This window comes from Muntiacus reevesi, chromosome 18 (genome assembly GCF_963930625.1).
Source record: "Muntiacus reevesi chromosome 18, mMunRee1.1, whole genome shotgun sequence".
Taxonomy (NCBI): Eukaryota; Metazoa; Chordata; class Mammalia; order Artiodactyla; family Cervidae; genus Muntiacus; species Muntiacus reevesi.
Genome location: NC_089266.1, coordinates 60,106,305 through 60,132,286, shown reverse-complemented (window position 1 = coordinate 60,132,286; position 25,982 = coordinate 60,106,305). Strand labels below are relative to the sequence as shown.

The window sequence follows — 25,982 nt, the reverse complement described above, 5'->3', positions numbered from 1 at the left end:
TCACAAAGAGTTGGACACGACTGAGCAATTTCACTCACCCACCTAATAGCATCCTAACCAATCACCCAATGGCACCATTATAGTAGGAATTTTCTCTGTCTTGAGGCTATAAAATTGGTCTAGCAGCCAAAAATTGACTTCTAGGGCTTCTCTGGTGACTCATATGGGAAAGAATCAACCTGCAATGTGGGAGACCTGGGTTCGATCCCTGGGTTGGGAAGGTCCCCTGGAGGAGGGCATGGCAACCCACTCCAGTATTTTTGCCTGGAGAATTCCCATGGACAGAGGAGCCTGGCAGGCTACAGTCCATGGGGTTGCAAAGAGCTGGACATGACTAAGCACACAGCCAGCAAAAGTATTTGGTCTCCCTTGAGCTGGCCCACTGTTCTAACAGTGTCTCCTGCTCTAATAAACATTGCTGTCTTTTCATTCTGCCTCAGGTCTGGAAATTCTTTTCTAACTCTCACACAGACCATGACAGTCACTGAAGTTGTTTCCAATATGGATACTTGTAATAAATCAAAGACTTCTTTTAAACACTCGTTATAATAGATGCTGTTGCCAATTCACCCCAACCTCCTTTTCTAGGTCAGTGGACAGGCCTCCCAACTTCTTTGAGTGTTGTTTGCAATCAGCTTACCCTCCTCCTAGGAACTGCTGCTGCCCTGTAAGAATAGTAATGCTCTAAGTGTTTATCAACCAGCTCTCCTGATTGATAAACAAAGATCCTGGTGTGTAGCATGTACAGATTTCTGTAGTATAAACATTCCTACCACAGTGGATTTCAAGTTATCAACTTTAAGTCACTGAGTGCAAATGAGGAAAAAGATGCACAAGATGGGCTCTTTAAAGTTAATGTAAACCTGTTTCTCAAGCCCGGCACTGTGAAAAGCTGTCTTGCCTGGAGATTCCAAGGAGGTTAGATTCAGTTTAGGCAGTCTCCTTAGACCTAGGGATAGGTGGAAAATGGATAGCACTGTGGTAGCATTCATGCTCAAGAACTCCCTGTGGGATCAGGCTCCAGTTGGATTCTAGTTTGACCCATATCTTTGTTGAATTTCTTCCCTTGTCCTGCCTCGCCCATTCCACTGCAGCTTTCACTTGAAGATACTTCCTTTGCAAATCATTTGCATAAGAATCTCTCAGGCTCTTAATCTGGTCTTGGAGAACATCCCGCTACAAAAAGGTGATGCAACACTTACTTTTGAATAACAATTTTGCTAAAATCTTATTATATCAGAGTTTCTCAAGCTCAGAATAAATAATTTAGGAGTCATTGAACACTGAGCTGATTTCCACATTCAATCCTACCTGACAAATGAGCACTAAGCAGCAATGTGCTGTCCATAATATCCCCTCTCTTTATCACAGCACATGGAATGTCTTTCTCTTATATTCAAAAATTAGTAAAAATAATTGTCTAAAAATTGAAAAAAATAACTTTCTTTCAATTAAGAAAATGAATATTTTCTGAGCATTTTAGATAAAAATTCAAATTACAAAAAAAAAAAAAATCTCTGTTGTTTGTGCTGTGGTGTGACGCTTATTTGTGTATTAAAGATGGGAGAAGACATTTTCAGGCAGGTGAGATGCTGCTAGTTTGATAAGATTGCATTCGATATGACACAACAAACTGTGTGAGTGTGTACGTGTTCACTTATTGGTAAAAATGAGGTCATATGCACTATGGTTTGTTTACGGTCAGAGAATGTGATTCAGGGATAAGGGTCAGATCTGACTAAATGTCATATTAAATACCACATCTGATGAAGATCTGAGGGAAAAATAGGAAAAGAATCTGTTCAGCACTTTAAGTGAATGCAAAATGAAACACATTACTAACTAGACACTGGGTTTAGTGTATGAATAAAACAGAAGTGGGACTGAACTGGCTAATCTTTTTAAAAATTTTATATTTATCTTATTAAAAAAGGCTGTATATATTTAAGGTACATCCCATGATTATTTGATCTACATATGCATAGTGAGACAAGATGATTACTATAGTCAGTTAATTAATGTATCCATCCTCCCCCTTTTTTTTGGTGGTAGAGTGTCTGAAATCTACTTTTTTCTTGGCAAATTTTCAATATGCAATACAGTATGATTAACTTCAGTTAACATACTATACTTTAGATTTCTAGATCTTATACTATATAAGTGCAACTTTGGGCCATGAAGGTGGGGGGAATGGGAAGATGAACTGACTAATCTTAGTGTTACCTAAAACAGTTTGAATCTTGTCTTAGTATACTACAGAATGAGGAATCAGGACAACTATATTATAAAATGATAAAGATATGAGGTAGTCCATCCTAAAGGAAATCAGTCCTGAATATTCATTGGAAGGACTGATGCTGAAGCTGAAACCCCAATATTTTGGCCACCTGATTCGAAGAACTGACTCATTTGAAAAGACCCTGATGCTGGGAAAGATTGAAGGTGGGGAGAGAAGGGGATGACAGAGGATGAGATGCTTGCATGGCATTATCAAATCAATGGATATGAGTTTGATTAAACTCTGGGAGTTGGTGATGGACAGAGAGGCTGGCGTGATGCAGTCCATGGGGTCACAAAGAATCGGACATGACTGAGCAACTGAATTGAACTGAACTGAGCAACTGAAGTGACTGACTGATGAGATACTGAAAAGAAATGGATTGGTTATTTAGTTTTTTGTAATAATTCATGCAACATTAATAAATTTGCAACTATATCACAATAAATTTTCATAAAAATTGTCTGATAGTTGCTCAAATGCTCAATTGTTTATGACGTACAGTTCAGTTCAGTCACTGAGTCGTGTCCAAATCTTTGCGACCCCATGGACTGCAGCACACCAGGCCTCCCTGTCCATCACCAACTCCCGGAGCTTGCTCAAACTCATGTCTGTTACGTTGGTGATGCCATCCAGCCATCTCATCCTCTGTCGTCCTCTTCTCCTCCTGCCCTCAATCCTTCCCAGCATCAGGGTCTTTTCCAATGAGTCAGTTCTTTGCATCAGGTGACCAAAGTATTGGAGTTTCAGCTTCAGCACCAGTCATTCCAAGGAATGTTCAGGACTGATTTTCTTTAGGATTGACTGCTTGGATCTCCTAGCAGACCAAGGGACTCTCAACAGTCTTCTCTAATCCCACAGTTCAAAAGCATCGATTCTTTGGCACTCAGCTTTCTTCATAGTCCAACTCTCACATCCATACCTGACTACTGGAAAAACCGTAACTTTGACTAGATTGACCTTTGTTGGCAAAGGAATGTCTCTGCTTTTTGATATGCTGTCTAGGTTGGTCTTACCTTTTCTTCCAAGGAGAAAGTGGTTTTTTTTTTTGTTTTTTTTTTTTTAAATTTCATAGCTGCCGTTACCATCTGCAGTTTATGATGTTGAAACTCCCCAAACCATACTTTTTATTCTACTTTTTTTCAGTTTTAATCTAGTTCTTTTGTTTTAGGAAAACAGAACTTAGAAGAAAATTAGCATTTTCTTAAGTCCTTCAAACAGAATAAACTTCTTTTCTTTTTCCTTTTTTTTTTTTTTCTGAAGTGACAAGAAAATGCATTTCGTTTCTATATTCAGACCGAAATTGTCTAGGTTGTGATAGCCCTTAAATAGGATTCAAAGTCTAATGTTTATGTAGGGAGAGCTTTGCTGATTTATCCAGCAAAATGATCAGTCTTATGAAGGAGTAGACTGCCCAATTTTAGAACATACTTAGGGAAAATACACAACTGATAACCAGATTTTTAACATCAAAATTCGGAATTTCGTTGTGTGTGTGACTGTTCCTATGTCACGAAGTTGCTCTGTCAGTTTTATCTTCTTGATTGTGATGGAGACACTTATTCGGAAATGCTTGAGAGATAAGGCTATCTGGGAAGAAATCTGTAAAAATTAGGTCACCCCCCCTTCCTCTTCTTCTCCCTCATATTTAGATGGATGGCAAGAAAACTGAGCTACAAGCAGTGTATGTGAATCAGATGCTTTATTGTCTATTTTTGAAAGAACAGTTAATTTGTAAAATGCTTTGTTATTTAGTTAATCTTTCATGCAACATTAATAAAGTTGAAATATATCACAATAAATTTTCATAAGAAAAATTAAAAGTCTGATAATTGCTCAAATATTTGATTGTTTATGATGCTGAAACTCCCCAAATCATATTTTTTATTCTAGATTTTCAGTTTTAATCTAGTCTTTTGTATTATCTGTGTAATCACATAACCATAAAACTGCATGTACAGACACTTAATTTGTGAGATTACTGAAGGAAAAATTTCCTTTTAGAAATTCATCTGCCTAAATTTCATTAAATACCTGCAGTTAATTCTCCCTGTATCCTTTTATAAAAGTTGTGTTTGGTTCTCAGATAACGAGAGTTTTCTCTCATGTAGGTATTGGCACCAAAATCATACAATTTCTATCCCTCTAAAATGTATGAAAGAGGAAAACCTATTCCACTTTGATGCAGAAGAGAGAGGCACAGGTTCCTTAGTCAAATATACTCAGGAAGAGAAAGGAGGGAAGAAAGGAAGGGGAGGACAGAGGTTTAGGAAAAGGTTAAGAGGAAAAAGAAAATTGGAGAGTATTGGAGAGGGGAAGAAAGGATAAGAAAATAGGAAAGAATAAGAGATGGAGAAGAATGTGGGAGATGCATAGGGAGAGAGAGAGAGCAAAAGAACAAGAAGCAGGAGAAGAAAGCAAAGTCAATTAAAAAAAAAAAAATACTCACCAGAATAGTAAAGAATGAGATCTAGATATATTTATTAAAAAAAAAAAAAAAAAACCTAAATCCAGTATCCAGGTGTTTCTTTGGGAGACTTGCCCAAAGACTCTGCGTTGATTTACTTACTGGGAGATGTCAAGAAGTACATATTTCCATGAAACAACCAAGACAGTGTGCAGTAATCCTCAGCCCAGATCTAAGTGAGGCAACCATATACCAGAACCTCGTACCAACAACAGAACACCTTTACTCTGAACCTGCTTGCCAACTTAGATTACAGCATCTTAGCCTTTCTCATTTGGTTTAACTTTTATCACTTTTCAATACTATGCTCTGAAACCTTCCACTGCTTGCCAAAAGCTCTGCACATAAACATAATTATTTTGGCCTCAGTTTTGAACCACTAATCAAAATCTTTTTGTTTGTTTTATCTTGAATTCTCCATTATAGCTACTCAGAGAAAAATATCTTAGAGGAGAAAGAGTACTGCATTCAAAATTTTGAGGAATAATTTTAATAGAGGATAAGAAGAAAAGAACGCAAGTTTCATCCACACCAATGCTAGAGTTTTAAAGGAAGATTTCATTTAAACTAGAGGGTTTAAATCCTAGTTAGATCATCATTTTGGGGTCAGCTTCAAAGAAATATATTCTTTGTGTCCTGTCTAACAACTATTCATATAACAAAGAGTTTCTAGATTGGAAATGGATTCCCAGGAAAAGGGTCTTATTTGATGCTTCAGCTTCTTCTACAGTCTCAAGTGGCTTCGTTACCTGCAAGAACACTTTTTGTAATAGAATCCACAATGAAATACATGTAGGTCATTCATTTTTCACATATCTGGAGCCAGACCATCTAATATTTAAAAGATCCTTCTCCAAATAATACTTCATTCTGCTTGATGTTCCATGCTAGTTCATATTCTAGCATCCCCATAAAGCCTGATTAAAAAATTCAATTCTTGACCCTATAAAAATGAATGCTATCCCACTGTCTCTTCCACTTCTTCTTCTAGTTTCCTGATGGTGCTATTGCTAATTAGGCAACTTTTTCAAAAAGTTTTTGCCAGAAATTTTGCTTGTATGAAGAAGACTTCAAGGAGATTAGAGAGATCAGATGATGGAGTAAAAGAGTGGTCTCACTTCCTCTCATAAAAACACCAAAATCACAATTGCTAAATGACCATCAACAAAGGACAGGAACCTATCAAAAAGAGCTGCTACATCCAAAGATAAAGAAGAAGCCAAAATGAGATAGTAGGAGAAGGACTTCTGCAATATAGTCATATACTGGAAAATAACTTTTAGCAGAAACATTCTCCCACAAGGAATGAGAGTTCTGACTCCCATGTCAGGCATCCCAGTCTGGGAGTCTAATATCAGGAGAAGAAGCCCCTATATCATTTGACTTTGAAGGCAAGCAGGGAGTGAAGGAGGTGCAAAGGACTGGGGGAACAGAGATTCCACTCTTCAACTTCACACACAAGGTTTCACATGCACTGGGACTCAAGGCTAAGCACTGATGCCACAGGAAATTGTGTCAGATCTACCTGTGGTCTTGGTGGTTCTCTTGGGGAGGTGGAGGTTGAATGTCACTCTCTGAGGGGGAAAGAACCCTGGTGGTGGATGCCCTACGGAATATTCATCAGTGTAAGCTCTCCTGGAACTTGTCATTTTGGCACCCAAGACGTGGGCATACCCGAAGCCTGAAGCTTCCTGTGCTGGGACAACTCAGGCTAAATAATCAACAGGGTGAAAAGACAGCTCCATTTATCAGTGATAAAGGTATCCCAAAGTCATCCTGAGCAAACAGATGTTTCTAAATACACTCATTGATACAGCTCTGCCCACCAGAGGATAAGACCCAGCTCCACTCTGCTGGACATGCACCAGTCTCTCCCGCCAGTAAGCCTGCATAAACCCCTGGACCAACCTCACTCAGCAAGGGGAAGCCACCAGAATCAAGAACAACACACACCTGTAGCCTGAGAAAAAAAGGCTAAAAACACAGAAAGTTAGACAAAATGTGATGTCAGAGAAATATATTCCACATGAAGGACAACTAGATGAAATGTATTCCACCAAAAGAACTAAGTGAAAACCAAACAAGTGGAGATTAAAAACAATAAAATGAAATGAAAAATACTATAGAAGGGATCAATAGTAGATTAAAACATGCAGAAGAATGAATAATGAACAGAAAGAATGATGGAAATCATTACTGTGGAACAGAATAAATAAAACAAAAATAAAATAAAAAATGAGTACAACTCAGGGACCTCTGGAAAAACCTTAAATGTATCAACATTTCCATTATAGGGGTTCCAGAAAATGAAGACAGAGAGAAAGAGCTAGGGGAAAAAATGGAAAAGATAACAGCCATAAGCTTCCTTAACATTTGAAAACAAAACAAAACAAAACACTCATTCAAGTCCAGAAAGCTCACAAAGTCCCATACAGGATAAACCCAAGGAGGACACCAAAACACATATTAATCAACCTGACAAAAATTCAAGACAAAGATAAAATATTAAATGCAACAAGCAAAAATCAGCATGTACCATACAATGGAATCCCCATACGGTTAACAGCTGATTTTTTAGCAGAAACCAAAGGCCAGAAGGGAGTGGCACAATATATTTACAGTGATGGTAGGGGAAAATCTACAACCAAGAATGGTCTATAGACAGACACTCGTTCAGATTTGATGAAGAAATCAAAAGCTTTACAGACAAGCAAAAGCTAAGAGAATTCAGCATCATCAAGTCAGGTTTGCAAAAATTGCTAAAAGTTCATCTGTTGTCAGAAAAAGTCACAACTCGAGAAAAAAGAAATTATGAATGGGAAAGCTCATCATTAAAGGCAAACATATAATAAAGGTAAGAAAACATCTACACACAAATATGATGTCAAAACCAGCAATCATGAGGAGAGTACGAATACTGGATATTGGAAATGCATTTGAAATTAAGTTAGCAACAAGCAACTTAAAACAATCATATATATATATATATATATATATATATATATGTAATATACATATCAATAATTAATTTAAACATAAATGGATTAAGTGTTTCAACCAAAACTCATACACTGTCTGAATAGAAACAGAAAGTAAGAACAGAGAAGAAACAGAAAGTCTACAAGAAACCCACTTCAGATCTAGGGACACATACATACTGAAAGTGAGGTGATATAAGAAGGTATTCCATGCAAATGGAAATCTAAGAAAGGTGGAGTAACAGTACTCATATCATAAAAATTAGGTTTAAAATGAAAACTATTACAATAGGCAAAGAAGAAAACTACGTAATGATCCAGGGATCAGCCCAAGAAGAAGATATAACAATTATAAATATACATGCACAAAACATAGGAGCACATCAATATATAAGGCACATTCTACTAGCCATAAAAGAAGAAATTTACAATAACACAATAATGGGAAACTTTAACACTCCACTTATGTCAATGGAAAGATCATCCAGACAGAAAATCAAGAAGGAAACACGGGCCTTAAGTGGCATATTAGACCAGAGGGACTTAATTTATATGTATAGAGCATTCCATCCAAAAGCAGCAGAATACACACATTCTTTTCAAGTGCACGTGGAACATCCTCCAGGATAAACCAACATGCTGGCCACTATGCACATTTCAATAAATTTAATAAAATTTAAATGATATCAATCATCTTTTTCAACCACTATATTGTGAGATTAGAAATATACTTAAAAAAAAAAAAAAAAAAAAAAACAACTAAAAAACCTGTCAAAAATACACAATATGCTCCTAAACAACCAATGGAACACTGAAAAAAAAATCTAAGAGGAAATTAAAAAATACCTAAAGACAAATAAAAATGAAAACATGACTTTGAAACCTATGGAACACAACAAAATCAGCTTCAAGAGGGAAGTTTATAGCAATAGATCCTTAACTTGGGAAATAAGAAAAATCTCAAATAAACAGTCTAAACTTATACTTAAAGCAACTAGAGAAATTAAGAACAAGCAAAATCCAGGGTTAGGAAAAGAACATAAATCATAAAGACCAGAGCAGAAATAAATGAAATAGAGAAAAAGTAAACAATAGCAAAGATCGTGGAAACTAAAAGCTAAAAGATAAATAAAACTGATAAACATTTAGCCAAATTCATCAAGAAAAAAAGGTAGAAGACTCAAATCAATAGAATTAGAAATGAAAAAGATGTTACAATTAATACCAGAGAAATACAAAAGGCCTTAAGTGACTACTACCAGCAATTATATACCAATAAGATGAACAGCCTAGAAGAAATGATCAAATTGTTAAAAATGCCAAACCTTCTAAGATTAAAAAAGGAAGAACTATTAAACATGAACAGATGAATAACAAGTACTAAAATTGAAACTGTGATGATTTAAAAATTTCCAATAAACCAGATGACTTCACAGTCTAGTTCTACTGAACATTTAAAGAAGAGCTAAAATCTATGCTTTTGAAACTATTCCAAAATGCTGCAGAGGATTAAATATTTTCAAACTCATTTTATTAAGTTACTGTCTGTTGATATCAAAACCAGACAATGATACCAAAAATATAGAAAAGTACAGGTCAATATCACTGATAAACAGATTCAAAAATCCACAGCAAAATACTAATAACATAAATCCAACAATTCATTAGCGGAATCACACAGAATGATCAATTGAGATCTATCCCAGGTATGCACAATTTTTTCAATATCTTGTAATCAATCAGTTGTGATAAATCACATCAAAAAATTGAAGAATGTAAATCATATGGTCATGTCAAAAGATGTAGGAAAAAGGTTTGACCTAATTCAACACCCATTTATGATTAAAAAATTAAACACACACACACACACAAAGCTCTCCAGAAAGTGGGCTTAGAGGGACCTATCTCAACAAAATAAACGTCCATATAACAAACCTACAGCTAACAGCATTATTAGTTGTAAAAAGTTGAAAGCTTCTCAACTAAGATCAGAAACAAAAAAGGATGTCTATTCATCAGTTTTATTCAATATAATTTTGATAGTGCTAGCCATGGTAATTAGAGAAAAATAAAAAAAGAAAAGAAAAAGAAATGAATCCAAATTGAATTATTTACAAAATATAATCAGATTATGGGCTTCCAACACAAACTTATGGTTACCAAAGTGGAAAAGCAGACAGAGGAGGAATAAATTTTGAGTTTGGAATTAACATATACACACACCATCATATATAAAATAACAAACAAGGATCTGTTGTGAAGCACAGGGAACTCTACTCAATATTCTCTTATAATCTATTGATACATTGGAAAAGAATCTGGAAAGACTGGGTATATGTATATGAATACCCAAATTACTTTGCTATACACCTGAAACTAACACCACAGTGTAAATCAGCCATACCTCTGTATAAAATAAAAATCAAATTGGAAAAATTAATGCCAATATGACTGATTTGACAGTTAGTGATTTCCATAATTATGGCAAAATAGTTATTTAATTCAAATAACCTCCATAGGGCTTCCCTAATATCTCAGTTGGTAAAGAATTTGCCTGCAATGCAGGAGACCCTGATTTGATTCCTGGGTTGGGAAGATCCCCTGGAGAAGGGGTAGGCTCCCCACTGCAATATTCTTGGGCTTCCCTGGTGGTTCAGCTGGTAAAGAATCCACCTGCAATGTGGGAGACCTGGGTTCAATCCCTGGGTTGGGAAGATCCCCTGGGTAAGGGAAAGGCCATCCACTCCATCCACTCCACTATTCTGGCCTGGAGAATTCCAACCTCATTACAGTCTATGAGGTTGCAAAGAGTCAGTCACAACTGAGCGACTTTAACTTCACTTTAATTCACTTCAACCTCCATTTAACTTCTATATATCTATGTTCACTTTTAATCTTTAATGACATTCATTGTCTTGTTTATAATTTTAAAAGAATTACATTTTCATTGAAGGTAACAACATACATAAGAAAACAAAGCAAAAACAAACTATCACCTATAATCCCCATCTCTGCAGAGACAAACATCATTAGAATTTTGATGCATTTCCTTCAAGTGTCTACATACTATTTCTCTAAATGACATAAAATAAACTTATGTTAGTTACAAGTAACAAAATGTTGATTTGATATTTCAGTACATTAAAAATTATCCTCATGATATGTCTAGTTATCATCAGTCACCATACAAAGATGTTAAAATATAATTGACTATATTTCCCACACTATACATTTCATTGTATGACTCATTTTGTAATTGGAATTTTGTACATTGATCACCCTCAGCTATTTCACTTATCCCTCCACCAGTTTGCTTTCTGGTAACTACCAATTTGTTCTCTGTAACTATTCATCTGATTTGTGTGTGTGTGTGTTTTTTTAATGTTTGTTCATTTCTCTTGTTTTTTAGATTCCACATATAAATGAAATCACATGGTATTTTTCTTTATGTGACTTATTTCATTTAGCATAATGCACTCTAGGTCCAAAATACCAATCCCTTTTATGGCTTTCCATTGTACATACATACCTTATCTTCTTCATGTATCTAAAGATGGATACTTAGGTTGCTTCAATTATCTTGATTATTGTAAACAATGCTGCTATAAATATAGAGATGCATATATCTTTTCAAATTAGTATTTTGGTTGTCTTTGTAAAAATACTCAGAAGTACAATTGTGGGTTTAATTTCCATTTCTCTGATGATTAGTGATGTTTGGCATCTTTTCATGTATCTGTTGGCTATCTATGTGTCTTCTTGGGGCAAATGTCTGTTCAGGTTCTATGCTTTTTTAAAAAAAAAATGGATTTCTGTTTTGCTTTTTTTTTTAATGTTGAGTTATAAAAGTACTCTGTATATTGTGAATATTAACCCTCATTAGATATACCATTTGTAAATATCTTCTCCTATCAAGCCAGTGGCCTTTTCATTTTGTTGACAGTTTTGATCTCTATGCAATAGCTTTTTAGTTTCATGTAATCTAATTTGTTTAATTTTTCATTGTTTCCCTTGCTTAAGGAGACAAATGCAAAAAAAAATATTGCTCAGACCAATGTCAAAGAATATATTATCTATGCTTTCTTCTAGGAGTTTTGTGCTTTATGATTCTACATTTAGGTCTTTAATCCACTTTGGATTTATTTCTGTATACTGTGTAAGAAAATACTTTCTTTTAACTCTTTAGTATGGAGTTGCCCAGTATACCCAATGTTATTTACTGAAGAGGTTGTCTTAGTTAATTCTTGTTTTCTTTTTCATAGATTAATTAACCACAGGTGCATGGATTTATTTTGAACTTTCTATTCTGTCCCATTGATCTATGTTTCTGTTTTTGTGTAAGTATCATAATATTTTGATTTGTTCTTTCTTCCAAGATTGTTTTTGTTGTTTGAGGTCTTTTGTGTTTCCATACAAATTTAGCAATAATTATTCATTTTGGTTTTATGAAAAATGCCATTGGTATCTTTGATAGGGATTGTGTTGAATCTATAGATTGATTAGGTAGTATAGTCATTATAACAATATTAATTCCTCCAATCCACAAATACTGTATATCTTCCCAATTGTTTTTGTCATGTTCAATTAGTTTAGTACATGTCTTCCAGCATTTCGAGTACAGATCTTGTACCTTTTTGATTAGATTTATTCTTAAGTGTATTATCTTTTCAAGCAGCTGTAAATGGGGTTGTTTTCTCAGTTTCTTTTTCTGATAGTTGTTAGTTTACAGAAATGCAACACAGCTCTGTATATTGACAATATTTCTTGGATCACTAATGAACTCATTTTTTAGGTCTCATTTTTTTTTGGTGTCATTAAGATTGTTTCTATATACTATCATGTCACCTGCAAATAGTGGCAGATTTACTTCTTCTTTTCCAATTTGAATTCATTATTTTTCTTCTCTGATTGCTGTGGCTAGAACTTCCAACAATGTGGTGATAGAGGGCATCCTTATCTTCTTCCTGATCTTACAGGAAATGTTTTCAACTTTTTACCATTGAGCATGATATTAGCTGTGGACTCATCATATGTGGCCCTTATTGTATTGTGCTATCTTGCCTCTATACACACATTGTTGGTAGTATTTACCATAAACAGTTGTTGACTTTTGGTAAAGGCTTTTCCTGCATCTATTAAGATGGTCATATGATTTTTCATTCTCTGTTTTATTAATTTGGTATATCATGTTGATTAATTTGTAGATATCGGGTCCTGCTTGAATCCCTGGGACAGAGTCCACTTGATCATGGTGCATGATCCTTTCAATATATTGTTGAATTTGGATTGCTAATATTTTGCTGAGAAATTTTCCACCTATTTTCATCACTGTGATATTTTATATTAACTTTTTTTTCATGGAGTCTTCCTCTGCTTTTGGTATCAGGGTGATGTTGATCTCATAGAGCGAATTCAAAGGTCTTCCTTTCACTTCAATTATTTTCTATAGTTTGAAAAATATAGTTGTTAACTCTCCTTTAAATGCTTGGTATAATTCAGCTGTGAAGCCATCTGGTTCATTTGTGAAGGCACTTTTAATGTTGGGAATTGTTTAATTACTGACACAATTTTATTATTGATAATCAATCTGCTCATATTTCCAATTTCTTCCTAATTCAGTTTAGGAGATTGCTCATTTCTAGAAATGTATCCATTTCTTCTAAGTTATCCATTTTGTTGGCATATAATTGTTCATAAGGTGTTTTTACATCTTTGCATTACTGTGGTGTCAGTTTGACTTCCACTCTTTTATTTCTGATTTTATTGCTTTGGGTCATCTCTTTTTTTTTGATGATTCTTGCTAAAGTTTACCAGTTTTGCTTGTCTTTTCAAGGAAAACCATTGCTTTTCTCTATTTTATTTCTGCTCTGATTTTTGTTATTTCTTCCCTTCTACTACCTTCGTTTTTTTCTTCTTTTTCTAGTTCCATTAAATGTACAGATGGATTGTTTATTTGAAGGTATTGTTGTTGTTTGTTTCCTGAAAAAAAGCTGCACCACTACAAACTTCCCTCTTAGAACTGCTTTAGTTGGATCTCATAGATTCTGGACCGTGTATTTCTATCTTAATATGTCGGACATGACTGAGCGACTGAACTGACTGACTGACTGACCCACTGTTAAGACTACTGATTGAAACATTTAGTGCACTTAATTTTAAGATAATCATTGCTTAGTTCAACAACAGACTGGTTCAAAAAAGGAAAAGGAGTACGTTAAGACCGTATATTGTCACTCTGCTTATTTAACTTACATGCAGAGTACAGCATGAGAAACGCTGGGCTGGAGGAAGCACAAGCTGGAATCAAGACTGCCGGAAGAAATATCAATAACCTCAGATATGCAGATGACACCACTATTGGCACAAAGTGAAGAGGAACTAAAAAACCTCTTGATGAAAGTGAAAGAGGAGAGTGAAAAAGTTGGCTTAAAGCTTAACATTCAGAAAACTAAGATCATGGCATTTGGCCCCATCACCTCATGGGAAATAGATGGGGAGACAATGGAAACAGTGTCAGATTTTATTTTTTAGGGCTCCAAAATTACTGCAGATGGTGACTGCAGCCATGAAATTAAAAGATGCTTACTCCTTGAAAGGAAAGTGATGACCAACCTAGATAGCATATAAAAAAGCAGAGACATTACTTTGCCAAAAAAGGTCCGTTTGGTCAAGGCTATGGTTTTTCCATTGGTCATGTATGGATGTGAGAGTTGGACTGTGAAGAAAGCTGAATGCCGAAAAATTGATGCTTTTGTGTTGGAGAAGACTTTTGAGAGTCCCTTGGCCTGCAAGGAGATCCAACCAGTCCATCCTAAAGGAGATCAGTCCTGGGTGTTCATTGGAAGGACTGATGCTGAAGCTGAAACTCCAGTACTTTGGCCACCTCATGTGAAGAGCTGACTCATTGGAAAAGACCCTAATGCTGGGAGGGATTGGGTGCAGGAGGAGAAGGGGATGACAGAGGATGAGATGGCTGGATGGCATCACCGACTCGATGGGCATGAGTTTGAGTAAACTCTGAGAGTTGGTGATGGACAGGGAGGTCTGGCTGCGATTCATGGGGTCGCAAAGAGTCGGACACGACTGAGTGACTGAACTGAACTGAACTGAACTGAACTGAATGCAAGCGTCACCATTTTTTTTTTTTTTCATTTATTTTTATTAGTTGGAGGCTAATTACTTTACAATATTGTAGTGGTTTTGCCATACATTGACATGAATCAGCCATGGATTTACAGGTGTTCCCCATCTTGATCCCCTCTCCCACCTCCCTCCCCATGCTATCCCTCTGGGTCATTGAATCAGCATCACCATTTTTAAAAAATTATTTTGGGATTGTCGTTTGTGGTTCTTATTTGTTCTTTTCTTTTTTTGATCTGTTCCCTTGAGGTTTGGTGACAATATTTAGCGCTATGCTTGGATTCCTTTACTGTGTGTGTTTGTGTATCTGCTATCAATTTTTGGTTTGTGGTTACCATGAAGTTTTTATATAGCAATATATGATTATTTTAAGATTATGAGTTCTTCACTTCAAATGCATCGTAATAACCTTCCTTTTTTACCCCCCATACTTAATTTTTCACATCACATTGTATAGCTTTCTGGTTTGTGAATTTCTTAACTATTTATTATAGATATAGATAAATTTACTACTTTTGCCTTTTAACTTTCGTACTAACTTTCTAGAAGTAACATCAAAAAAAAAAAAAAAATAGGTGTGCATTTTATCATAGAGGACGGGAATGAAAAAGTAGGAAGTCAAGAGATACCTGGAGTAACAGGCAACTTTGGCCTTAGACTACAAAATGAAGCAGGGCAAAGACTAACAGGTTTAGCAAGAGAACGCATTGGTCATAACAAACATACACTTCCAGCAACACAAGAGAGAAGTCTACACTTGGATATCACCAGATGGTCAATACCAAAATCAGATCGATTATACTCCTTGCAACCAGAGATGTAGAAGCTCTATACAGACAGCAAAAACAAGACTGGGAGCTGACTGTGTCTCAGATTATGAACTCTTTATTGCAAAATTGAGATGTAAATTGAAGAAAGTAGGGAACACCACTAAGCCATTCAGGTATGACCTAAATCAAATCCCTTATGATTATACAATGGAAATAATAAGTAGATACAAGGGATTAGATCCAATAGACAGAGTGCCTAAAGAACTATGGATGGAGGTATGTAACACTGTACAGGAGGCAGTGATCAAAACCATCCCCAAGAAAAAGAAATGCAAAAAAGCAAAATGGTTTTCTGAGGAGGCCTTAAAAATAGCTGACAAAAGAAGAGATGTGAAAGGCAAAGGCATAAATGAAAGATATACCCACCTGAATTCCAAAGCATTCAGAGTTCCAAAGAATAGCAAGGAGAGATAAAAAGGCCTTCTTATGTGAATAGTGCAAACAAATACAGGAAAACAATAAAATGGGAAAGACTAGAGTCCTCCTCAAGAAAATCAGAGATTCCAGTGGAACATTTCATGCAAAGATGTACACAAGAAAGAACAGAAACTGTATGGACCTAAAAGAAGCAGAAGATAAGAAGAGGTGGGAGGCACACAGAATAACTATACAAAAAAAGATCTTAATGACTCAGATAACCATGATAGTGTGATCACTCACCTAGAGCCAGTCATCTTGATGTATGAAGTCAAGTGGGCTTTAGGAAGTACCACAATGAACAAAGGTAGTGGAGGTGATGGAATTCCAGTTGAGCTACTTCAAATCCTAAAAGGTGATGCTGTTAAAGTGCTGCACACAATATGCCAACAAGTTTGGAAAACTGAGCAGTGGCCATAGGACTAGAAAAGGTCAGTTTTCATTCCAATTCCAAAGAAAAGCAATGCCAAAGAATGTTGAAACGACCACAAAATTGCACTCGTTTCACATGCTAGCAAAGTAAAGCTCAAAGTTCTCCAACTAGGTTTCAAAAGTACATGAATGAAAAACTTCCAGATGTTCAAGCTGGATTTTGAAAGGTCAGAGGAACCAGAGATCAGATTGCCAACATCCATTGGATCACAGAAAAAGCAAGAGAATTCCAGAAAACCATCTGCATCTGTTTCATTGACTATGCTAAAGCCTTTGACTATGTGAATCACAACAAACTGTGGAAAATTATTAATAAGATGAGAATGCCAGACAACCTTAATTGGCTCCTGTGAAACCTATATTTAGGTCAAGAAGCAACAGGTAGAACTGGACATGGAACAACAGACTGGTTCCAAATTGGGAATGAAGTATGTCAGGCTCTATATTTTCATCTGCTTACTTAATTTCTGTGCAGAGGTACATGAAGTGAAATACTGGGCTGGATGAAGCACAAGTTCAAATCAATATTGCCAGGAGAGATATCAATAACCTCAGATATGCAGACGGAACTACCCTTATGGCAGAAAGTGAAGAACTAAAGAGCCTCTTGAGGAAAGTGAAAGAGGAGAGTGAAAAAGATGGCTAAAACTCAACATTAAAAAAAAACTAAGATTATGGCATCAGTCCCATCACTTAATGACAAATAGATGGGAAACACTGGAAATTGTGACAGACTTTAATTTTGAGCCCAAGAAGGCTCAAAAATCAATGGAGACAGTGATTGCAATCATGACATTTAAAGAAGCTTGCTCCTTGGAAGAAAAGTTATGACCAATCTAGACACTATATTAAAAAACAGAGAGATTACTTCACCGACAAACATCCGTCTAGTCAAAGCTATGGTTTTTCCAGTAGTCATGTATGGATGTGAAAGTTGAACCATAAAGAAGTCTGAGTGCAAAATAAGACAGATGCTTTTGAAATGTGGTGTTGGAGAAGATTCAAGAGTCCCTTGGACTCCAAGGAGATCAAACCAGTCAATCCTAAAGGAAATCAGACCTGAATATTCCCTGGAAAGCCTGATGCTGAAGCTCCAAATCTTGGTTATCTGTTGCGTAGAGCCAATTTGTTCCAAAAGGCCCTGATACTTGGAAAGTTTGAAGGCACAAGAAGAAGGGGAAAACAGAGGCTTAAATGGCTGTATCATATCACTGACCCAATGGACTTGAGTTTGAGCAAGCTTTGGGAGATGAAGACAGGGATGCCTTATGTGCTGCAGTCCATGAGGTCACAAAGAGTTGGACACAATTTACTCACTTAACAACAACAAAAAGAGCTAGTTTTATAAACGGTTGATCTCTTTTCTTTTCCTTTGCCAATGAGATTTTTCCTTTTGCAATGTTCTTATTTTTAGTTCCCATCTTTTCTGCTTACATAAGTCCCTCTAACATATCTTGTAAAGACAGTTAGTAGTGCTGAACTCTTTTTTTGTTTTTCTTGTCTCTAAAACTCTTTTTGTCACCTTCAAATTTGAATGATAGTCTTGCTGGGTAGAATATTCTCATTCATAGGGTTTTTCTTCTAATCATTTCAAATATATTGTGACACTCCCTTCTGACCTATGCAGTTTGTGCTGAAAAATCAGCTTATAGACTTATGAGAAGTCCTTTATACGTAACTAGTTGCTTTTATCTTGTTACATTTAATATTCTATCTTTAACTTTATATTTTGCAATTTTAATTACAGTGTCTTAGTGTGGTCCTCTTTTGTTTTATCTTATTTGGAACTCCTTTGCTCCTTGGACCTGAATCTGTTTCCTTTCACAGGGTAGGGGAGTTTTCAGCTATTGTGTCTTCAAATAAGTTCTCTGCCCCTTTCTCTCTCTCTTTTCCTTCAGTCCCCTATACTTGTGGTCTTGAGACCCACCAGTATAGGGGGCCCACTAGAATAATAGAGTGCTTGGTGTTGTTTCAGAAGTATATTAAACTATCTCCATTTTATAATTTTTTAACCTTTTTTTGTTCTGTTATGGTGACTCCCACTGCTTTTTTCCAGTTAACTGATCCATTTCTCTGTACCATTTAATCTAATGTGATTCCTTCCACTATATTTTTAAATTTGAATTGATTTTTAAATTTAATCTGTTTTAAATTGTATTTTTAAATTAAATTTCATTTCCATTTGTTTCTTTACATTTTCTAATTGTGTTACATTTCTCACTGTGTTCTTCCTTTCTTCTCCTGAGATCACTGAGTATCTCAATGGCTGTAGACTGCTTATCTCTATTTTGTTAACATTTTTTCTTGTCTTGTTCCCTCTTTGGTACATATTTCTATCTACTTACTTTGCCTATTTTCTGTGTTTATTTCTCGTGTTAGACAATTTGATTCCTTTACCTGATTTTGGAGAAGTGGATTCATGTAGGAGATATTCTATGGAGGCTATGAACACTTTCTCTTCTGGTCAGCAGAGCTCTATATGCTCTAAAAGTGGCCTCTATGTGGCACTTTCTGTTGTGTCAGGGTTAACTTCTTTGTTGACTATCAGAGCCATACATTCTGGGAACTCATCTTCTTGGTATAGGACACCTTAGTTGGTGAGCTTAATATGGGGCTTGGACCTCTCTCTCCTTGGAGAGAAGCTCTGCATTTGTTATTGTTCTCCTGTTTATGGGTTGCTTAGAAAGAGGTATGGGTCTTGACTGTATTATGTCTTTACTCCTCATATCCATTTCATTGCAGCTCTTTGTTTATATCTTCAGTTGTGGAAAATCTTTCAGCTAGTCTTGAGGTTCCTGTTGATAGTTGCTCTGTAATTGTAACTTTGGTGTACCCATGGGAGGAGGTAAGCTCAGGGTCTTCCTATTCCTCCATCTTGGCAACATTTCTCCGATTCTTACATGCATATGCAATGCAACCATGTGTGAGTACTGTTTGAAAGTATGCTTGTTTTGGATTTTGTCCATAAGAGTCCTATGTGTCAGATATGAACAACTGGAATAAAAACTACCATCGCTTAAAAACTACCATTGTAAATAAGCAACTTGAAAGGTAAAAGAAAACATATTTCACATATGACAAATACCTTTTATTATATTAAGGCATGATTATACTTTGATTTCCATCTATTATTACTCTCTGCATTCCTGTGTTCACATTGAATTTCAGCCCTAACAAAAAACAAAACGAAAACAAAAAGCAGAAAAACAAAAAACTAAAGCTTGCAGTTCATCATCTGAGCCTTATGCCAGATGAAATATGTTCAAACAAACATAGCAACACAGTCAGGTACTGCATCAAAGCGGCTTCATTGGTTTGTAAACCCGGTTCATTTAAACATGAGCAAGAATGATGCTCATGGATAAAAGTGTGAAATAAAACACATGATGACTGGGATGGATTTTGCATGTTGATACCCAGCTGATCTTAGGCTTCACAATATGGCAGCTTTCCCAAATTCTACAAAACCTCCTAATCTTTCAGCGAAATTTTTAAACCTTCTGAGTTAGATACACGTTTCTTTGAGGAAAAACTAAATTCAGAGCCACTGATTTGAATCCTCACTTCCAAAATAAACCCCAATTCATGAAGAAGCATCTCAAAAAATTGCAACCATGATTTAACTATTGTCTATCAAGTTTAAGTATTTTATTACCCCTTAGTATATCCAACTACCATCTGTATTTTACTTTTGACCTTTCACAAATTCAAAGGATATCATCAGACAATTCTCAGCTGTTCTAACAGCTGACAACACAAATCATGCCAGATATAAAGTTAACACCATCAAAAGTAAATATTTCAAAAATTCCAAACTCCAATGCATTTAAAAGTTGACTGGGATCAGGCACACTTTATTAAATTGAAAATATATTTTAAAAATTACATAATAACAAAAAACACTGAAAAGCAAACTAATTTATGAATGATTTTTAACTCCAGCTATCTCTCATTCTCTTTTTTTACAATACATTTTAGAGAGAAGTTGTCTTAATTTTGTTTTGTTTTTTAATTTCTTTCACATTAAGGTTTTCCTCTAAGATGGTATGATGAAAAATGAAACGTACATATTCACTATTTGTATTAGCTTAATTCCTATTCCATTCCACTCCCTATGAACTATCTACCCAATAATGCTTTAAATCCTTGCATACCCTTACAAAAAAATTCAGTTCTGTAACATGGCATCAGGATCTCACCTCACATTACTCTTCCATGTTTATTTCCTCATTAACTCCTCTTCAGTCTCTGTGTTTCAGCCTTTCTGGCCATCTTTCAGGTAATCTCTGGAATTCAGGTGCCAACCTTCTGTCTACTTTGTGTGTGTGTATGGTTACTTCTTTTTTTTTTTTCTAATTTTCATTTTGCCTGGGGTAGTTATTCCCTCAATCACCCTCTTCAAGAAAGAGAGAATGATTGAATACTCAAATTTGTCTTTTTTAATATACTGGTCAGGGAACCTATACATGGTTATGATGACTTGAATGATCAACTTTCTAGAGAAAGGTATATATTGCACCCAATTCAAGTTCCCCTTAGGGTTTGCAAAAATACAACTGCAAATGGAAGAATAATTAAGGCAGGTTTGTTTTTTACAGAATCAGAGCAATAAACTACATGACCCTTTTTACAAGGTCCTTTTTATAGGAACTTTTTATAAAAATGCTTCCTAAGTCATATTTAAAATAGCATACAAACACTACTTATCTAAATCACAAGAAGATCTTTCAAAACTTGCCTTGTGACCTGAATCAAAGTTGCTAACAGCATTTTGATGGGCCATTTGACTTTTCTGTATATGTGTGAAAACTACATGACAAGAAAAAAAAAAATGTCAGAAAGCAAAAAGATTTCTTACAAACTTGTGGTAATCAAGGTGAACCGACTGCATAAGGGGTGTAGAAATCACACCCCAAGGAGCCCAAACCCTGGGAAATCAGTTACTAGCAATAGCAAAAGTTATCCATAATTTTAACCGCAATTTCTTGCACATAAATGATTTACCATTTCTCTTGAGTTCACAATAGTAAGTCAACTTCAAACACAATTTTCTGTATGTTTCTTGTTTTTTATTTTTTCCACCTTCAACAGCCTACTCAACAGTAAAACGTAGTAAAAGAAATGCTAGGTTCCTGTGATGAGAAGACCCCATGGACATTATACTCTTCTATAAATTAAGGAGGAGCTTATCATGGGTGGGGGGAGAAGAAAGGAGGAATGTTGGTGTGAGAATAGGAATGATAGTTCAGGATTTCTATGTCGGAGCTAGGATTCTTAGCCAGGAAGTCCTGGTAAGATTAATTATTGATTTTCTCACAAACAACCTAAGGTGGTTGCTGTTTGTTTCTCCTTACAGCATGATAAATGTCTGATTTTACTTTTGATAAAAATATTTTCACTTTTTAGAGGTTAAAGGAAGTCCCAGTAAAGAGGTTTCTGAGAGGAAGAATTTCCCAGCATGATATTTAGGGGCGGCAAACAGTTTTCTGACCTTCCTTCATGGATTTCCAAGGGATAGGATCTCAGGAAACATCCAGGGAGTACAAAGAAGTAAACAGAAGCATGGAAATTGACTGGATAGAGAGAAAAAGCATGATTAAGACATATTTCTTAGCAATAGACCGGAAGTCTGTGATATTACTCCTGGGTGGAAAGACAGACTCATTCACAGAGATCAAGGACTAGAGGTTTGGCTTTCAGAATCAACATCTCCCCTATCCTCAACTTCACAATGGAAGCAAGATGGCTACTTACCTTCCTGCCCCCAGTGTTGATGCGAAGGGGTGTCAGAAAGGGATCAAAGATCATATGACTAGTCTCTATGTTGACTGGCGACTGCCGTTTCCCCACAGAGCAAAGATTCCAAGCTGAGTTCACCAATCCCCAGAAAGAAGGAACTAGAAACAGGAAAAAAAAAAAAAAGTAGAATTAAGCTGGGTGGAAGGCTGGGGAAACAAGATAATAAGAACTATGTCACAAAAGTCATAAAATCAGAGAACTATACAATGTTTTCCACCCATAGACATCCTTGGGTGTCATTATGGCAGTTTCCTGGCCTGAATTTTGGTCAGCTTCTCTAAGTCTTACCTTCATGATGTCTTACAATCGGAGATTCTTATTTCAGATCCACTTATCCTGTGGCCTCTTTGATGGGTATCAATGGGTATTTGATCAATATTAATACCTTAATAAGAATATGGCATAGACCAGCCACATCATCTGCTCATACTGAGGTGCACTAAATATTTAGCAACTCTGAGCTGATACTTTGCTTCTTTGTTTGACAGGAATGATATAGGAATCAACCTTGTCCTAGAAAGTAGCATTCAACATATACAAGGTATTATGTTATATGTTGTCAAGACCAAACTGAGGGAGTGAATTATTTTATGAACCCCCCCCAATCAGTATCAGGGGGCTTTCCTGGTGGCTCAGTGGTAAAGAATCCACTTGCCAATGTAGGGACACAGGTTCAACTCCTGGATGAGGAAGATCCCCTGGAGGAGGAGATGGCAACCCACTCCAGTATTCTTGCCTGGAGGATCCCATGGAGGGAGGAGACTGGCAGGGTACAGTCCATAGTGTCGAAAGGAATCAGCCACAAGTGAACAACTGAGCATGCGTGCATGCAATCAAGGCCAAATAACAGCTTGGCAACTTGACTTAATGTAACAGCAGCTGAAGAATGTGTTCATTGATAAGCAGAAAAGGATGGAATTGAGTGCTGAATGGAAATATCCAAAAGGAAATCATCCACTTATCTTCAGTGTCACATTAAAGAATCTATTAAATAAATTTCTGTCCTATTTCCAGTCCTATTTTACTCTGTTTAATAAAGTTAGCAGAAGAGTAGTGTAGCTAACCTACTAATTTTATATCAGTGACGATCAGAACCTGTATCTTCAACCTTTCCCTGCCCCCTTAGTATCTTTCTGGATCCATGCGTCATGCCTCTGAGATTATATGGTCATCATTCATTAATCCATCTACCACATCCATCAGCAGTACAGTGAATTATTATTGCATGTCCATCGCTGGGTTAGGTTTAATTTTGAAGGCAGATACACATAAGTACAATTACCACACTGGGGGTAGGGAACAGTATGCAGTTAAGTCAAGTGTGTATAAAACTCTAGAAGAGGGGCACCAAAGCCTGCAGCAGAGGAAGTAAAGAACATGAACCTAACAATATAGAGCCACAATCCTCTCAAAAATATCTACTCTCTCAGGAACTCAGACTTAATACAATTTTTAATCTACAGCAGTCATCATTCCTTCCCATATCATGGGTGAAGAAAACAGGCAAGAGAGGAATATAGCAAATATCTGCCAAAGATACTATGAAAGAGAAAAGCATTGGGCCAGATAGTATGTCTAATCTCATCTAAATTCAAAATTCTATAACCCTTTTAACTGTTACAGCAATTATTGTGTAGAAGTGGGAGAAGAGATAAAAACAATTTCCTTAGAGCCTTAGACGAATGCTTCAACATCAAAATTAGGTGGGCTTTATTAAAGTGAACAAGTTGGCTTAAAGCTTAACATTCAGAAAACTTAAGATCATGGCATCTGGTCCCATCACCTCATGGGGAATAGATGGGGAGACAGTGGAAACAGTGTCAGACTTTATTTTTCTGGGCTCTAAAATCACTGCAGATGGTGATTGCAGTCATGAAATTAAAAGATACTTACTCCTTGGAAGGAAAGTGATGACCAACCTAGAGAGCACATTAAAAAGCAGAGACATTACTTTGCCAACAAAGGTCCGTCTGGTCAAGGCTATGGTTTTTCCAGTGGTCATGTATGGATGTGAGAGTTGAACTGTGAAGAAAGCTGAATGCCAAAAAATTGATGCTTTTGAACTAAGGTGTTGGAGAAGACTCTTGAGAGTCCCTTGGACTGCAAGGAGATTCAACCGGTCCATCCTGAAGGAGATCAGTCCTGGGTGTTCATTGGAAGGACTGATGCTGAAGCTGAAATTCCAGTACTCTGGCCACCTCATGCGAAGAGTTGACTCATTGGAAAAGACCCTGATGCTAGGAGGGATTGGGGGCAGGAGGAGAAGGGGACGACAGAGGATGAGATGGTTGGATGGCATCACCGACTCGATGGGCATGAGTTTGAGTAAACTCCGGGAGTATATGATGGACAGGGAGGCCTGGCGTGCTGCGAATCATGGGGTTGCAGAGTGGGACACGACTGAGCAACTGAACTGAACTATTGTGAAATATGGCAAATAACTTAATTTGGATAAATCCATGGTAATAAGCCTCTGGTAGCTCCATTCCCTTCAACTTAAAAAGTTTGAATTAGCTTTCCAGTTATAACAGATTTTCAAAATGGCAGCAATGACCAGAGTTTCATAAGGAGAAACAGAAGGACGAGGACGGGAAGAAGTAGATAGGAAAATATGTACATGTTGTTCCTTGGCACTTTCATCTCCCATCATTATTTATTATCATTATCACTGGAAGTCACTTTATCATTAGAAGGTATCGTGACCCAGGAAAATTAAAATTTTAAGGACGCTCTTGCATTAAAATTATATCTTTTTAAATGTAAACTATCATCTCTAAAATGCTCCTTTAAATTCACAGAATTTTATACTTATTTCTCAATCATTTCAAGATAATTATAAAAATAAAGCCTCCATCAGTGCATATTCCTACCTGTTTTTGTCAGTGATGTACATAAACATGGCCAATGTGAGGATCCTGGGGATATATTCATGGCACTGCCACAAATTAGCTCTGTTACCTGAGATAGTCATTTACTTCTTGGACCTTTGTTGGTATCTATGGCCTCAGACATAGGCTGACTAATAGACTCCTCCAAAGATGTCCACATCCTAACCCCAGAACCTGTGAAAGTGTTACCTTATGTTGTAAAAGGTACTGGGCAGAAATTACTAAAACTAATTAATTGATTATTAATTATTACTAATAAGCATCTTGAGATGCATAGATTACCTGGATTATCTGGGCCCAACATAATAACAAGGGTCTATTTTCAGAGAGAGGTGTAGAAAGATCACAGATACAAAGAAAAGATTTAAGGATGGAAAGACAGGTCAGGAAAGGAGTAAGAAAACATGAGCCCATGAACACCGTTGGCCTCTACAAGCTGGAATAGGCAAAGCAATAGATTCTTCCCCTAGAACCTTCAAAAAGAATACCAGCCTGCTGACAGTGACTCATTTCAGACTTCTCACCTCCAGAAATTTAAGATAATACATTTGTGTTATTTTATGTCACTAAGTTGCTATTATTTGTCAGAACCACAACAGGAAACTAATACAATTCCCTTTCCTAAGATGTCTTAGGGACCTTCCTTGGAAGGCAGATGCGTGATAAACATAGTAACAGCTGGCACATATTGCATTTTAAATACTCGCATGAAAATTATTAACAAAAATAATCCAACCACATAAATGCATTTTG

General features: G+C 36.2%; 1 protein-coding gene across 1 annotated transcript in view; it reads right to left on the bottom strand.

Annotated features, from left to right (window-relative positions):
• Nucleotides 1-25,982, bottom strand: part of CA10 (carbonic anhydrase 10) — a 791,801-nt gene that overhangs the window by 456,336 nt on the left and 309,483 nt on the right. Inside the window, exon 3 of the mRNA XM_065909950.1 lies at nt 22,297-22,439. Coding sequence (XP_065766022.1) covers nt 22,297-22,439 — 143 coding nt within the window. The remainder of the gene's footprint in view (nt 1-22,296; nt 22,440-25,982) is intronic.